The sequence below is a fragment of the Miniopterus natalensis genome, chromosome 9, assembly GCF_054644295.1.
Source record: "Miniopterus natalensis isolate mMinNat1 chromosome 9, mMinNat1.hap1, whole genome shotgun sequence".
NCBI lineage: Eukaryota > Metazoa > Chordata > Mammalia > Chiroptera > Miniopteridae > Miniopterus > Miniopterus natalensis.
The window spans coordinates 28,297,791-28,316,094 of record NC_142089.1 but is presented as its reverse complement, the minus strand read 5'-3'; the positions used below and the strand labels follow the sequence as shown (position 1 = coordinate 28,316,094).

General features: G+C 36.3%; 1 protein-coding gene across 2 annotated transcripts in view; it reads left to right on the top strand.

Moving 5' to 3' along the window:
• The window catches only part of SPATA6 (spermatogenesis associated 6), a 66,414-nt gene extending 51,858 nt beyond the window's left edge, over positions 1-14,556 (top strand). Inside the window, exons 11-13 of one of the 2 annotated variants that reach the window (XM_087820416.1) lie at positions 220-271; positions 5,745-5,836; positions 9,384-14,556. In XM_087820416.1, coding sequence (XP_087676542.1) covers positions 220-271; positions 5,745-5,836; positions 9,384-9,564 — 325 coding nt within the window. In that variant the 3' untranslated portion in view covers positions 9,565-14,556. Of the gene's footprint in view, positions 1-219; positions 320-5,744; positions 5,837-9,383 lie in introns of both variants that reach the window. The other variant, XM_087820415.1, reaches the window with a different exon arrangement.
• The last annotated feature ends 3,748 nt before the right edge of the window (positions 14,557-18,304 follow it).

The window sequence follows — 18,304 nt, the reverse complement described above, 5'->3', positions numbered from 1 at the left end:
TATTGAACATATTGTGAGTGCTTAATACTACAGCTGAGAATTAGTACCTGGTTTTATATCTACCTCTCATCTTTGGTTGAAAGAAGAGAAATGTTATTCTAATCTTTATATATTATCACATGGGGATAAGAAAACAAATGACTTTCTGTGTCTGGCATTTGCAAGATTCCTTTTTCTCACCCTCTGGCTACAAGTCACCTTTGTTTTTTATGCCTACAGATTCCATTCTGATTGGTGTTCACCTTCAAACTGCGACGAGATCCATGACCGGGTAAAAAATGTCTTGAAATCACACCAGGCTCATCAAAGACATTTTTATGTTAGTTTCTAAAATTTTCTCTTGAAGGCTTTTTATAACTGGGCATGAAAGCCACCCAAGATGCTTAAAGTTTGCAATATTTAATCATTGAGAAGGAAAAGATACAACCTCCATATCTAACTTCCTTCTTGACCTGAGTCATTGTGCAAAATGTTTGACACAGATCATCTGAACAAGTTAGTGATTATTATCTCATGAAGAGTCAGTAAGTAGTGGCTTTATTATAATTTTTTCACAGCCTTCAAAATATGGGAACTCTTGCTTTTTGGCCCAGCACAAACCAGTTCCGTGTCCTACAAACAGATTTGATTCTAAATGGTAGAATGAGGGAGGAGGTGAGAAAGTATGTATTTTGAAAAAACCTCTCAGCTAATTTTTATGTTAATTAAATGTTTAAAAGAGGAAAAGAGCAGATCAGATCTGTCAGGCTTATTATTAGAAAACGTCAATATGAGAATATTTTACATGAATGACAGGGGAAATAATTACTGTATATTATTTTTGTGTTTGATTTATTAGTTTTAGAAACCATTACTTATCATGAGTGTCATATTGGGCACTAAGCTCAGTCCTGGGGAAACAACTGGATTATGTGACATTGGCATTGGTTTGTGCCGTTTTAAGTTTCTATACACATCAGGTTTTTTAATTAAATTTGTTTTCAAAGTATAACATGAATATCAAAAATACACACATCATTAAGTAATAGCTTCATGAAATATAATAAAATCACCTTATGTAAACTATGTACCAGATCAAGAAACAAAAGGTTATCAGCTCTTTAGAAGTCCCTCCTTTTTTCTCACACCTCCTGCCACTCCAAGGGTAAACACTATTCTGACTTTTAATGGTAAGACTAGTATTGTGTGCTTTGATCTTTATATAAATGACATCCTACAGTGTCTACTCCTTAATTTGGGTATATAGCTACCAGTGGAATTGCTCAGCCGTGGGATATGTGTCCATTCAGTTTTGTAGACATGCCAAAGATTTCCCCCAATGATTCTAACAGTTTTTACTACCACTACCAGTGTCTGAGGTCTGCTTGTTCCACATCCTCACTGCTACTTTAACCGATTGTGTGTGTATGCTTTTGTGTTTTTTCATTTTGGCATTTTTAAAAGCATAAGTAGGAAATGCCATGTTTCTTCCAAAGAAAAACAAATTGATTACATAGGAATAATAGCTGTTTATTAATGTTCACTACAGGCCAGACACTGTGCATATATTATTCCATTATATCCTCACAGAAATCTTACAAAGTAAGGATTATTATAAGTACTATTTTACAGATGAGGAGAGGAATTAAGGCTCAGAAAAGTTAAGTGACTTATAGCAGGTCAAATAGTTAAGATGATTAATTGGAGCCAAGATTTGAATCTAGATTAATACTCTTTTAACCACTAAGTTCTACACAAATACTCAATGTCAATCAGATACACATAAGCCTGATAATATAACCAAATACAAAGGTGTAAAAACAGGCATACATAAGATCCATGGAAACAATACATCTTCAGAAACAGAAAGTAGCAGTCATATACCAGAGGTAGATATTGTGAACTGTATGTTGAAACATACTCCTTGGACACAGGTCAGACCAAGGTCCATGCTGGTCCTGTTTGAAGGATATTCATAAAGACATACAACCTTAAATATACACATCAGGAGTGGTGTTTTTAACTTAAGAAGAAATTTTAAAAGTAAAAGATTTTTTATTTCACAAATATCAACCTCTTCTGGAACAGAGAAAAAGTCCTCTTTTAGTCGATAAATATTTGACTTGTAAAGAACAGAATAAAACATACTATGTCAGAAGTTTGACAGTCACAAAAAAAGAAGAGAAGCCATCTCAGACATACTAATGGAAGTCTGATCAGGAAAGATTCTGTTGAAAAAGTAGCAAACATTCAACATTTTGATTTACACATCTATTATTCAAGAGAAGACTTCAACAAAGACCCCAGTCCTTTTGCTATCACATCTAAACCCCTGGCTTTGTTGCCTTTTGGCAGAAATAAGAGAGAATGTGACTTAATCCTACCCATCTATCCTGTCTAGAAATTCATGTTTTTAGATAAAACTCATTCTGGAAGTTGTGAGGAATAATCCAGTTAAAACAGACGGTTCTTGTTGGGTCAGATCATGGAAAAATAGGATCGGAGGTTTAGACTTATCCTGGAATGCAGAAGTCATGAAGTCAGATCACTCATGGGTTGGAGTACGTTCCAAGTCCCCAGTGGATGCCTGACTGCAGGCAGTACCGAGCCCTACACACACTGTTTTTTCCTTTACATACATACCTATGATAATGTTTATTTTATAAATTAGGCAAAGTAAGGGATTAACAGTAATAATAATAAAATAGAACAGTTATAACAGTATAATGTAATGTTATGTGAACATGGTCACTTGTTTCAGCAGATTCCTTGCTGAAGTCTTCGTATAGGCTCAGTGCTTTCTGGGGCAACACGTGGCCATTAATCAGAACACGTTTTCTGTTCATGTCTTCCGCCCACAAATGCAGTGCCTTTTCCATTTTAACTAAGCACTTGTCACACACTGTGGCTGTAACTTTTACAGTTTGAGGTGTGACAGAAAAACTAGCATGTATTTATTTGTTCTTCATAATTTCACAGACAGAAGATTTATTCTTACTATAGATCTTAGCAGCCTCAGCATACGATTTTTTTCCTTTCCTTGTTAAGTCAAGACTTTCACTTTTTCACTTTAAGGAAGCACTTTCTGGCTCCTCTTTGGTATATCCAAATTGCCAGCATCGCAGGCTCGCTTGAACACGCCCTGTGATACTGCCGTCTGATAAGCAGATGGCTACTAAGTGACTAATGGGTTGGTAGCACATACAGTTTAGATATGCTGGACACAGGGATGATTCATGTCCTGAGTGGAATGGAGTGGGATGGCGTGAGATTTCATCATGCCGTTCAGAATGGTATGCAGTTTAAACTCATGCATTGTTTTTTTCTGGAATTTTCTACTTTATATTTTTGGACTGCTGTTGCCTGAGGGTAAGTGAAACCATGGAAATTCTGAAAAGTTTCATCTGGATTATATTATTTCTCAATACCCTCATAGGAAAAAAACCTAGATGTTAGCTGAAAGAGTTTGAGCCTAATTTTCATGTAGAAGAGTGATCTAATGGCTTCGGATGGAGGGTTTTTGATTCCATAGTCCAGTTTATTCGCATTCTGGGAGGCAGTATAATGGAAATCAAGTTAGACCTGGATTTAAATTCCAGCTCTGCCACTTCATAATTTGTATCTTTGGGCAAGTTATGTAATTTTCCTGAGTTTCGATACCTTTGATACGGTTATTGAAGGCTTAAATGATATCCATATAAAAAGAAAAAAAAGCACCTCAGTCCTAGATACCTTGCCAGGTACTCAACAAATATTGGTGCTGTCCATCTTTTTCTGTGTTTACGTGTGGGCAAGTGGGAGCGTTGATGAGGAAAAGAAGTGCACCGCCTCTCCGTGTCCTGGGAACGTGTTGTCTGGCACTGACAAGAGTGACACATCTCTTCAAATGCTTGCTTGGTCCAGAATCAGTAACTTATAATAAGATGTGATGTTTGTTGCCTCTGTTTTTATATAACCTGACCTTTAAAAAAATACTATACAAGGACTCTTATAAGAGATGTCTGTGTGTTGAACATATATATATAACGTCACCAAACAGCGTCTTAAACTTTGATGGGGAGAACCGTGAAGGCAATTCCACCCTGTGAGATCCTTCATCTAAATGGGTGTCGGTGCTCTGCCTGAATATTTTAGTGATTGTGAGCTTACTCCCTCTTAAGATAGCCGTTCTGTTTTTAGAATGCTTCATTAATTAGAAAGTTTTTCCTTATTTTGTCCTTTATTATGTCTCCTAATAATTTTACCCTTCGATCCGTTCTGTTCAGAGTTTCATAGAATAACTAAGCCTAATTCCATGTGTGTGCAGGATCCTCTCTTGGTCATCTTTCTGACTTCAGAGTCTAGAATAGTAACTACCCAGCTCAAAATATGGGTTTTGTTTAATGAATAATTTATGCTCAGATTTTTAAAAAGGTACCTTTGTATGTTTTTTCGTATATAAGCTTTTAAAATTTTGTCTTTTTTATTACAATGTTTTCAAAAATTAATTTTTCAACTGTATTGACAAAATTAAACAAGGAATATTGATTTATGTTTATGTTTGATATCATTTATTATATAATCTAGGGATAAATAACTTTTCCCAGGGATAGAATTTTTAAATTTAATATTACTTATATCTGTTTTATTTATTCTTGCAATATAATATATTTCTTAAAATTGAAAACATTACATATTTTTATATCTTACACTTTTTTGTAGTCTCTTTTGTGTTCATTATATCCAATTACATTCTCTGTGATATTAATAGAATAAGTGCTTTACTTTATTGATTTATCAAACTGGACAAAAATAAGTAACATCTAGCTATATGCTATTTAAGAAAAAAGATCTAAAACCTAATAATAAGGAAAGGTTGAAAATAAAAGGACAAATATATACCATCCAAGCACTAACTAAAAGAAAGCCATTGTAGCTGTATGAATTGTAAACCAAAAATAAGGGGGGGGGCCATTAATAGAACTAAACGAAGTTACTTCATCATGATAAAAGGTTTCATTTCACCTAGAAGTTTTAATAACTCTAAGTATATATTCACATCTTCTGTTCTTTTTAAATTTGCTTTATTATATAGTTTACCTTTTTAACTGAATGTTCTCTTCCCAATTTCATGCTATCAGCAAATTTTTTAAATTATTTTCTTCTACTTTCAGCTGATTTCTTACATAAACTGAATTCCTTTTTAACACTGATCTTTAATAACAGTCTATGTGCTTACTAGTTCCTTTTGTTGGTGGTTTTTTTCTATTTTTGTTCTAGTTTGACTAAGTAATAAGGGTATTGGCCAGTAGGTGAGAAAGATATTTGGTACTAAATTATATAAATACCATACATTAAGACCATAATTACTGTAAATGATATAGTTTACAAACCTATCTCTTTAATATACTCTTGAATGTGTCTGTTAGAACATAGAAGGATGAATGCCCACGTATTTTGATTCCACATAACAATGTGTAAGGTATTACTACACATCTTACTACAAATCTTAATATACAGTAACCATTCCCTTTCACTCACTGATTCAAGAAACATCTGGGAATCCAGTCTTTGATAAGCAGTATTAGCAAAAATATAATAAAACTATATTAGTATTATTGAACACAATAATAAATTCTGACTTAACCCCCTTTTTTTTTTTTCCTAAGATATCCAAACATTTAAATCAGTTTCTTATAGTGGGGGAAGAGGAGAGCATTTCCCCAGGAAACATAAGTGTCATTTTAATTATAAAGTGAATTAATGAAAATCTTTATATTTTTCAGGATGAGAGAGACCCAGAGAAAGAAGACGAACTGGAAATGAAAAGAGGTCTTTTATACAGAGACTACGCCTATGACAGTGACCCCGAGTATAGGTATGAACTTCTTTAATCCTGTGTATAGAGATCTTTCTCATAACTGATACAAAAATAAACTGCTTCTTAATCTGCTGGATTTGTGGGACATTTAGACTCAAATTAGCATTAATTAATTATTATATATTTAAAATATTTAACTATAAAATTTTATTAAGATATTTTAATGTTTGCATTAAAAAATATTTTAGTGAAAACAAATATAGTCAATTAATGGTGATGCTTTCATCTTACTTAAGGTTTTTAGTCTGTTTGGCTTCCCTGCAACTCCACATATCCAGGGCTTATTTCAGGCTTTATTATATATCCATGCTAACTGACCTATGGCTTCACTGCCTTTGAGTATGAAATTAATTAGGAAGAAATCTCTTATCAAGGAGGTATTAAGTGACCTTTGACTTCCAGTACTTTGGGATGTGGGAGCTGGACTGGGGAAAGAATCTGCTACCCATGCAGACTTCCTTCTCAATTTCATATTGCCTCTCTTTTACAAAATTTTAGACAGTCGCTGTGGTCGCCTTGCCAATTCCCAGGGCCCTTTCCTCCTTTTAGCACCTTCTATGTATATCAAATTTCTTTGGTACTTGTGGCATCACTATTGTATTCGAGCATTAGTCCTAAATAAAGACCAGGCTTGAGGTGATGCTTCATATAGATGGGAGCTGGCCACAAAAAGAGAGAGAAGTAAGGACAAAAATAATTTGAAGTTCATGTTTAGAATATGAGTTAGCCTTTTATGACTATTGCCCAAAATTTTAGTCATGTTGTTCTTTTGTGGAATTAGCTATTGATATAAACTGTTTACTATTTGCTTATGCATATTTTCCAGGTTACCAACAGTAGGAGTATGCTCAATAAAAATGCTTTAATTATGAAATTATAATAGAATCTCAAACTGAGTAATTTAAATTTTGGCTATATACTTTTAAATAACACAGGATTGAGTATAGTTTTCATCTCTTTTCCATTGGTCACTATCTGATTAATTTGATGACTTTACTAAGATGTAATAAATAGCCAAAAAACTATCTTTAATATTATCAAATGTAAGAAAAAATGTAAATAATACATAGACTTAAAATCTCTTGAATAAGAATAAGCCTTCATTTTTAAGTGAGAAAATGTTGCTTAATTCTAGTTTGAATTCATTGAATCTTGTGTAATAAAGTCCTTTTAAATTAAGATTTAGTTATTTTTAAAGATCTTTGTCCAGAAGGTGTATTGATACACTGAAATTTTGGGTTGCTGCATATTTATGTGACTTTTTCAGTGTTGTAAAAATTGTAGCTTAGGGGTCTAGAAAAGTTTCTGATGATTAGAAAAAGGAAGTGTTATGTTCATCTTTACATTTTAAATGTGTATTCCTCTTTATATAATATAACAATAGTGGAAAATCAGAATTGGCTCTGTGTTCACAGTTCACTCGTCAGAGAGCCAATGCTTCCATGTCTGGAGGTGAATATTGTTTTTAGGGTTCTGACACTCTGTTCGCACCTACCTGTCCAAGGGCGAGACTGGAACCCATCCTGTGTTCACACCTCTGTTTCGCAATTCAGACTTCCAGGCTGAACCAGTTCTTCCCAGAGAACCACAGTGCTGTTTACTAAATTTAAAAAGCTTGCAATTTTAAATAGAAATAAACTCCCTGCCAAATTTTTCAAGATCTAAAAGCACTAGAATGTCTATTTTTGCCATTTTAGCACTTGTTAACAGACGGGTTCTATAAACAAGAAAGCTAAAACACTTTCCGAGTTTTATTTATTCATTGCAAGCTATTGAGGTGGTATTTTAAGGCAGCTTTGAGACATGAACAAAAGTGTTGTCTAATGAAACCAAAGCAGTAGCAAAGCTGTGCCTGATAACATTAAGTGTAATAATTTATGATGGGGATTAGGGATTTGGTTCACAACCTTGGAAAAACCTACATAATGATTTTTAAAGTTACCTTTCTGAGAGTTTGGTAATGGTGTGTTAGATATTCAAGTTTCTCTTGAGTAGGTTTATTGTAGAACTAGTCTGGTAACTAAACAAAATACAGAGTTCAGACCAGGACATTATTATCTGGCCATTAGAATGCAGTAAAGTTGATGATTGTGGACAACAGGAAGATAGGGACACACCTGTGTTTTGTAAAATACTAGCATATGATGACTTGCTGCAGAACAACAAATAAACAAAAGTCAATCAAATAGACACAACACGTAGGACTCCTAGTGTGAGGGAACAGAGGCAGCCGCAGGGACTCAGGCTGGTAGAATGTTTGCAGAGAGACAAAGAACATGCAGAAATTTGTGTGTGTGACTTCTTCATCACATGACTCAAATCCCCCCCTCCACAAAAACTGTTTGGAGTGACAGCAGGAGTTAGGCATGGTGAGAGATGGTATGAAATAAATCCTGTTCAGTTGGCAAGACTATTTCTTGAGCAAAGCTAATGAAAGAAATGTGGTAACTACATCAAAGCTGTAGCAATGAGACTTGGCTAAGGCCATTTGAAAAACTTCAAAGATGATACTGACACTATTAGAAATTGTTTTAATCGCTTCTGTGAAACTGAATGGACAAGATAAAAGTAATGAGAATCATGTTTTAAAATACCTTTGTTATCCCAGAAACCCTGTCATTTTCAGAATTTTCCAGGGTGAAAGAGGTGGTACCAAGTGTGAGAAAGTTTGACAGGATGTCGTAAATAATGCGAGGAAGTATGAGGTAGAATCCCATTTTAGCAAAGCCATCAGGAAGTTGAGAGACCTAGTGACCTGGTTCATGGAAGTGAATTTTTAAAAATTTAATATACAATGTATTAAGTGGAACAAAGGAATATTTTAAGGTTTGCTTATCCTAAATAATAATAAATAAAAATGAATAACCACTTACCATCAGCTTAAGAAACAGAACATAACCCATATCCATAAAGCCCCCTTATGCCCCTAAGCAATTGCGTCTCTTTCTGTAGAGTTAATGGCTATTGTGACTTTTCTCTCGATTGTTTTTTTCCTTATACGACACACATATCTATAATTAGTAAATTATATAATTTTTCTTGTTTTAAACCTTATATATATGTAACTATAACTGTACTGTTTGAAGTTTGCCTTTTCCCCTCAATTGATTTTTTTAGATTCATCCATGTTTATAGTTACAGATTATTAATTTCCCTGCCGTATACTATACCATTGTATGCAGATCACCCAAGGTCCCCAGCCTGTGAAGTACTGAATGAAAGTCAGTGCCAGGTCTGGCGACTTTAGAGGCCACGCGCTCTCACTCCTGGCCACAGTACACTACCTCCGCTCTGCTTTACCGCGTTTCACCCCCTCTCTCCTCTGCATTCCGTTTGAACTCCATCTCGCACACACAATTTTCATTTTATTGTTTTGTAATTGTTTTCATGCAAATAGCGTCACTCTTTGAAGGCACAGGCCTTGTCGTCTTTTATTTCTCATAGCCCGGAGTGCACACCCCTGTGAAGCACTCCATCCGTGTTTGACTGATGTAGAGCTGCCTCTCTAGCTTCACCGTGTAACCTTGTGCACCCTTTTTTATAGCTCACTGCAGCGGCCACATGGCGCTCTCCACTTGGATGATGGTGAATACTGGTCCAACAGGGCAGCCTCTTATAAAGGGAAATCCCACCGACCCATCTTTGAGAACAGCATGGACAAGATATACAGGAACTTATACAAAAAGGCCTGTAGTTCTGTTTCTCACACACAGGAAAGCTTCTGAGACCGTCCACGATAAACTGTGTGAGAGTCCGTGTCAACTTCTCAATGAAAACGTTTCATGTGATCAATATCTGCATTCCTTTTTTTTAAACATGTGGCTTTCATTTGAGTACAGTAGTTAGACCTGAATAAGCTTATTACTTCAAATGGTAAATTATCATAGGCAAGCCTTTTTTTTAATCACAGTAAAGAGTGCTGTGTTCTAGAAGTGAAAGCTCTGGGCACAGTTGTACGTCCAGTGTGACTATGAGAAGGATACTGTCCTGTGTATCTCATGTCTCCTCCTAAAAACCCAAGAATAGAGTCTCTAAAAATGCTCTGCCTTAATCACCTTGTAATTCCCTTTGTATATGCTTAACTGGTTATCTTGTCTGAGTAAGATTTAATTAATATTAACTCCCTTTTCTACTGTGTAGAAATGAATTTCTTGAGAGTTGAAACCCTGTTTTAACTGGTATTTTCTACTTTTCCCTCCTTTGAAAAGGCTGTTTATACTTCTTAGCTCATAAGAAATTACTTTCTTTTTAAAGTTTAACCATTCACTCCCTCTTCTCTAAAAGAATAGTCTAAGTTGCCTAAAATGCACAGCAGTTATCTAGAATAGCAGAGGCCGTGTATGACCCAAAACGTAAATAAGTTCTTTTTAAAGATATAATTCTTTGCCTGATTTTTTTCCAGGGCTATATCTTTTGATGCAAACAGAATCAGAAAATAGCCTTTCTTAGTAAGCATGTTGAGGCCCCAAAAAAGGGGGGATTATATTGTAATTTAATCTATTTAAAGTTTTCATAGGTACCAAATGGCCCAAGAAAGTAGTATCCTTACTTTAAAGGACACTTGGGACCAAAAAGGGAGTAAAATATTATAGCAGAATTCTTCGCAGTAGGCACTGGGAAATCTGTTGGTTGATAAAATGAGTTTCTTCCCCAACCCCCAAACACATACCTGTGAGACCAGTGACACTTGGAAGACATGAAGAAATCGGTCGCCTCACATTCACCAGAGTGAATGGAAGGAAAGCAGAGACTAGGTAAACTTGCCTTACAAGCTTGGAGTCGACTCCAAGGTAATGCTTTCTCATTGACTCCGTCTTTCGTTAATTCTACAGCTATGATTTAAAAAGAAAAAAATTGACTTGAACCTCATTTAAATGAAATTAACTTGTAAAAGTGGGTGAGTTATTTTTGTATTAGGAGAAAATATTATAATACTTTCAATCTAACCCTAGGACTTTATAACTTCCTGTTAAGAATGTTGTAGTATGACCGCCTGTGACATATCAAAAAATGCATCAGAGATAGGAGCCAGGAGTCCTTGGCTCTGGTCCCATCTCTGCCATTTTGTAGCTGAGTCTCTTTAAGCCTGTGGTCCTTAGTTTCCACCAGCTATCAAATGAAGAGACTGTAATAGGTCAGTATTTACCAAACCATGTTCTTTGGACCACTATTTTAGGAGACGGTTGTGGAAATGTAAATACAAGTATTTCATTGGTCATATTAGTTTAGGGGAAAATCTGTGCACTATATTTACCCTCCCCCCAACTTATGGAGTCATAAGTGGGATGACAGGAGTGAAAGGGAAGGCTGTTCATGCTGAATGAACACTTGCAAACCAGGGCTGTCCTGTTGAAGCTAGGACATAGGTCATCATAGTCATAGTGAACACTAGCATATTAGAGGTGTGAAGAAATACTGGCACGAACCTGTTTTGCTCTAGCATCTAGTAGAGAGTCTGGCACTTGTTGGTACTCACTTAATATTTATTGAAGTAACCCAGGATTTCCTAAACAAAAGCAGGCATGTGACAGTATTAGTTGTTATGGCCATCTCATTCTGTCTTCCCCACCTTCCCACACTCCCTCTCAGATGTTGTCATCAGGTGCACGTGGACACCAGCTGGGGAAATGCTGGACTAGCCACCTCTGGTGGCAGGCTGTATAATGATGTTTTATACAATAAGCTTTTGATGGTCAACATTGAATAATGCTTTTGAAAAATCATATCCTCAGTAAAACTTAGGTATTTATGGTTTTTGGTTTTTTGTGGAAACAAATGAAAAACTTCTCCATTTCAAGGTTGCTGCTTGTTGAAAAGAACAAATATGAATTTCAAAGAAAATGTTTTGCTATCATAGAAAATCTCTCAAGTGAATAAGTACCACAAAAATGACTTATTGTACCTATGTCTGCCATTGGCTATGACAAGGGCCACAAAAAATGGGTCTCAAAGGGGATCCTCAGAAGTGTTCTGAGAGCCATGTCCTGTGGATTAAATCTGACATCTCTGAAGGCCGGGGTGCAAATCCTTAGATACATAGCATCTTTGCTAAGTGTCCGATTACTTCTGTTTGCCTGGGGGAGGAGTGGTCTTTATTGCTATCCCCAGTTACTACTGTGGATCCTTCCATTGTATTATCTTTAAAGGGCACAAGCCTTTAAGTATTAATGGTTGTCTTTTCTCATTGATAGAAGCAGAAAGGTGCCGTTGTTTATTCTCTTAGCCTTTTTTCTGTATTTTTGAGTCTTACAGTAGTAATTGGACTTAATATGAAAGATAAATGTGCCTTCTTTCCTTTAATGTATTTTTACCTTTAAGTAAAAAAAAATGGGAATTTTATAAAGGAAAGTGTTAATTCAACTAAGAAAAAATGAATTGTTAGAATGAGTCCTCCTTGGTCCTGCTACTGTTTATATAACCTTGTTAAGTCATTTATCCTTCCTGGAGCTCAGTTTTAGTTTCTTAACTAGAAGTTGATGAAGGGGTTAATTTAGAATGATCTTTAAATGTTCCAACATTCCTATAATTGTATAACTGATATATAGGGAAGATTAGGAAGCTCTAGGAAGCAGGATTGTGTTGAAGCTCTGCTTGCAAGTTTTTGTGAGGAGACATATTCAAAAAAGTGCATTTTGCTTATTTCTATGACTCACCTCCACAAAAGTACTGCACGTGAGTTAGTGAGATAAGTCAGGGTTCCTGAACTCCAAGGGCTTACCTTGACTATTCAGGGAGGCTCAGGCAAATAAACAGGTGTAGCATAATATCTTGGATTTCCTCATTCTCACTCTCTTATTCTGTGTAGGCTCTTCTACACAAATATAGATTTCTTCATTTTTTTGTATCATTTTTGTAGCCCCAGCACCACAGTCTGGGCATATCTTTATTATAGCACTTAACAAAAACTGGATTATCAATGACTTTCTTATGTGTCTTTTTCTCTCATTCTAGGTTTTCCTCTGCAACTGTGGCACACAGTAGATATACAGTGTTTGTTGAATAACTACTTGAAAGAAAAAATAAATGAAGGGCCACTTAAAGCAATATAAAACCTAGCTCTATCTGGATATAAGAACAAGATGCCCCACCCTGGCCACGTGGCTCAGTTGGTTGCAGTATCAGCCTGTACACCAAAAGGTTGCAGGTTCAGTTTTCCCTAAGGGCACATACCTAGATTGTGGGTTTCATCCCTAGTCGGGGCTCATAGGGGAGGCAACCCATTGATGTTTCTCTCTAACATCAATGTTTCTCTCTCTCCCTTCCTCTGTCTCTAAAATTAATAAAAACATATACTCAGGTGAGGATTATTTAAAAAAAAGAAATAAGATGCCCTGACAAGACTGTTGCTGTCAGCTAGTTTATGAATACTTGTAGCCAAAGAGATGAAAATGAGAAAGATAAGAGAAAAATCTTAATAGTACCTTGGCCCTCAGGTTCCTCAGTTGAGAGAGCTGGTGTTTCTGTAGTGAAATCTATTTTTTAAAAAGAGTTCTCATAAGAAAAAAGAAGTCAATATGACAACCTGCCTTTTTGTTTGTTACTTGGCTAACCCACTAAGATACAAAGCATTCAGGTGACCAGGGCGAGCTCCTTTGCAGCTGCTGCAGAGGGTGATAAGTACAGGGTTAGGCAATGGACCAAGAAAGCAATTGCCTGCAATTGTTCCCAGCACCTTATATGCCAATGGAGCCTAAATCCCTTCTATGAAATGCAAATTTCTTGGCTCCCAAGATGAGCCTTAAACATTTTTTCCTCAGTGTCTTATCTGGTCACTCACAAAGCAGTGCATTTCTGAGGATTGAATTCTCTGTCTTCTAGCATTCAGACGTAACCAACCTGCTTAATCTAGAAACTATGTCTCTTTTGATTAAGTAAGAATTAGTATGATAAATAAAGTATTTATCTGAATATTTAAGCAAAACTGTCTCAATGAAATGCAGTCTTTTTTCATTTTTACTAATATCTTACTCTTAGCAGGTTGTATTCCAGCTATGAAAATTCACATAAATGAGCCTGATGGAAGAGAATGTATTCTGCTCTGACTTGTGTAGTATATAAATGTGTGCAGGTTTATTGAGGGGGCATGTTTTTTCTCACTTCCCATCCCCACCTTAGTGTCATATTTGAAGTTTTTAAAACAAGAGAATTAAAGTATTGTTTATTAAAGGTCACCATCTGTACTTGATGATTTACATACATTATCTTATTTGATCTCCACAGCAACTCTTAGCTATGGTAGGTGTAAGTAATCTCAATGTTACAGACCAGGTAACTAAGGATCAAGCTGCTGTGGTTGACCAGTGATAAAGGCAGCCAGTAAATGGTAACCCCAACTCTGCCTCTCAACAGATAATTGGTTTAAAAACTCAGCTTGTTACAGCTCATAAGTTTTTAAATGATGGAGCTAATATGTCTTCAGAGAGAACCTCAGATCACAATGCAAACTGCACTCACATTATTGCAGTGAAACCTGGGTCAGATTTCCAACATTCAAACACTAAAAATGAAGGAAGAGATCATTTCATGAACTAGGTTAGAAGTTGGTGGAAGTGTATGAAAGAAATATCACTGAAAATTTAACCAACCTGAGATCTCATGGTAACCAGAGCTGGTGTATGAGATAGTTGCAGGTGAAGTACTTACGATCTTCTTTCTGCGGAGCCCCAGTTACTCTCTTTGACTTAGTAACCACACATTCTAGTAGAACTACATATATATATTTTTTAATCCTCACCCAAGGAGATGACTTCACTGATTTTTAGAGAGAGGAAGGGAGAGAGAAAGAGTGTGAGTGAGGAGGAGAGAGAGAAACATCGATGTGAGGAGAGAAACCTTCATCAGTTCCCTCCCGAAAACACCCCCACTGTGGATCGACCGGGGATTGAACCTGCAACCGAGGTATGTGCCCTGACCAGGAATCAAACCCATAACCTTCTGGTGTAGGGGACGACACTCCAACCAACCAAGTCACCAGGCTGGGGCAGCACTATATTTTTTAACAGCTTTATTGAGGTATAATTGATACATGAAGAACTGCATACATTTAATATGTACCTTTTGATGAATTTGTACATATGCAAACAACTGTGAAACTGTCACCACAATCAAGGTAGTAGATGTATTCAATGCCTCCCAGAATTTCCTTGTGTCCTATTTTTTGTTTAACTGTCAGTACCATGCTGTACAGTATTCTCTAGGACTTATTCTTCTTGTATAACTGAAACTTTGTTATTATTAACAAATAAAGGGGATTTTTAACCCCTTATCAGATATATGGTTTGCAAATATTTTCTCCCATGCCACAGGTTGACTTTTAATTCTGTTGATTGTTTCCTGTGCTGTGCACAAGCTTTTTTTTTTTTTATCCCACCTGTCTATTTTTGCTTTTGTTGCTTATGCTTTGGGTTTCATACCCAATAAATCATTGCCTAGACCAATGTCAAACTTTCCCCTAAGTTTTCTTTCAGAAGTTTTATAGTTTCAGGTCTTACATTAATCTTCAGTTTCTTTGAGTTGATTTTTGTATATGGTGTAAGGTAGGGGTCCAATTTCTTTTTTCTTTTTCGCATGTGGCTATCTAGTTTTCCCTACACCATTTTTTGAAGAGATTGTCCTTTCCCCATTGTGTGTCCTTGGCCTCCTTGTCAAAGACCAGTGGACTGTACGTATGTTGCTTTTTTCTGGGCTATATTCTGCTTCATTGCTATATGTTGACCTTTTTGTTTTATTACTATGGCTTTGTAATTTAGTTTGAGATCAGAAAGTGTGATACCTCCAGGCTTGTTCTTCTTTCTTAAGATCACTCTGGCTGTTCTGGGTCTTTTATAGTTATATATGAGTATTATGAGTTTTTTTCTATTTCTGTAAAAAATGCCATTGGGATTTTGAGAGGTATAGCAATGAAATGATGGGAAGATAGTGATCTGTAGATGACTTTGGGTAGTATGGACATTTTAACAAGCCACATGGTAACTACCAAAAAAACACCAAAAACATATAGAAGATACACAAAATAAAAATGAATCCAAAAAAAAATCAAAACACAAAGGAAGGAGATTAAGAGAAGGTTAGAGGAACAAGAGAACTACAAAACAGAAAACAACAAAATGGCCAAAGTAAGCCCTTTTCTATCGATAATTACCTTAAACATAAATGGATTAAACTAAAAAAAAAAGACACAGAATGTCTGAAGGGATACTAAAACAAGACCCGACTCCATGCCCTCTACTAGACCCTTTATCTTTAAGGACACACAGGCTGGAAATGAAAGCGGGAAAACGGAGTCCCGTGCAGACAGCAAACAGAAGAGCATAGGTGGCTCTGATAATCGGAAAAATAGACTAAGTCAAAAACTGTCACAAGCATCACGGCATTTCTGTTGCAGTAAAAATTTAAAGAAGTTTAGCTTTCTGAGTTTGTGATACAGTTCAGAAATAAGATGAACGAAAACCTTCAATGTCTTTGAACATATGTAATAGAATTGAGAATAAGTATCCTTTACAGGCACCGTTATCAGTGAACATCATTCTTCCCCTGAGTTTTTGTTTGCGTATTTGGTTTTCAGTAAAATTAGTGATATATGCAAACAAAATATTGAAGGGGAATTTATGTATATAAATTTTATGTGCATATAGATTTTATGTGTATATAGATTTTATGTATATATAGATTTTCAGAAAGTTCTATTTCCAGTAGCATCCCATAGTAGGAAAAGCACCTCCTTACAACTTCTCTGAACCTCATTTTTACTACCTGTGAAGTGGGATATTAATAAACATCGCCTTCCATCCCTAGGAGAAGTATTCAGATTGAATAGGAAAATCACTGTGGTCATTCTTTGACATGTATCAGGTACTATCATAATTGCTTTTTGGAAATGATCTTGGGAAAGGAATTGGCATTTGGAAAATTTTCCATCTGGTATAATAGCAATGCTCTTGGTTCTAGAGTTGAACAGACCTCAGATTTCTTTCTTTAAATTTGTCACCTCTATGTTACTTAACCTTTCTGAACTTGTTTTCTTGTTTGTAAAATGAAAGATCTCTTCATAGTGTTGTGATCCTGTAAAGAGTTAATGCATGTGGAGCACCTCGTACAATGCATGGTCCTCAGTAAAGAGTAACTAATAATAAAACTCCAAGTCAACACAGAGGTAGTATTCTGAAAGGTCTTGAGGATCCGGTTGGAGAGAAACAGAACATTAGCTATGTGAATAAATATAAAAAAATTCAAAATTGTTTCAAGTCATGAGACCACGTTAGTCAGATTTTTGGTATGGCTCTTAAATTTACTAGTTATTCAATGTATGTAGGTTGTGCAAAATTATGGAAAGAGCCATATATACTGTGTTTGAATTCTGTGCTGTGGTGGTATCTGGGGGTATGGAACCTTAGTTTTATTATTCATGAAATGGGAATGATGCCTACCCAGGATTGTTGCTATGAAAAGCATGTTAGGTGAATGAAGCAAAGTGACTAGCATTGTACCTGAGAAGCAGTATATCCTTAAAAGTGACTTAGCACCCTTCCCCTGCCATTAGGTTCATCACGTTGCAGGCAGACGCGGCTGCTGAGTGGTTAACCTCGCGCACCTCTGCCCCCTGGGAGCGGTTTCTGCAGGTTAACCTCACGCACCTGTGCCCCCTGGGAGCGGTTTCTGCAGGTTAACCTCACGCACCTGTGCCCCCTGGGAGCGGTTTCTGCAGGTTAACCTCACGCACCTGTGCCCCCTGGGAGCGGTTTCTGCAGATTTAGAGGTGAACCTGGGTGCATGACTTCAGTCGCTGAGAATATTACCCATTTGAATTTTATATGTGGTATCTCTCACTTGTCAAGGTATTATTTTAAAAATAAAACTAAATTTAATTTGAGGGTATATCCTGTTAAAACAGTTTTGACATAAGTTTATTTTGCCCTTAGTTTATTTTGAACTTTGTAGCATTATAGTTTACAAATGAACCAGATTCTTTTGATTTGGGGAATGTGAGAGGTAGAAGTTAGAGAAAATCATCCTAATGAGGCAGTCCTAGATCATGCCTGCCAGAGGGACATCTCTGTAGCCCTTAAGCATTTGTAATGAATGTGACTGAGCAGTCACCTTTTTCAGACGAGTATACTGTTGGACACTAGTCACACAGGTATGGTATAGCCGTGCTGTTAACGACGTGGGTGTGTTCTAAGGAATTCGTTAGGCACTTTTGTTCTTGTGCAACCGTAGAGTGCGCTTACACAAGCCTAGATGGTACAGTCTCCGGCACACTAGGCTGTGTGGTGTAGCCCGTTGTCCTAGGCTGCAAGCATGTACGGCATGTGCAAAACAACAGGAGATTAAATCAAGTACAAGAGAAAATGATGCAATCGAGAGACGCAGTAAACACGAGATGTGTGAGGCTACTGCTGGGGTAATGGCACACGGCAGACTTTTTATTATAAGTAGAGTCTACTGTAAAATAATGATAAACAGTAT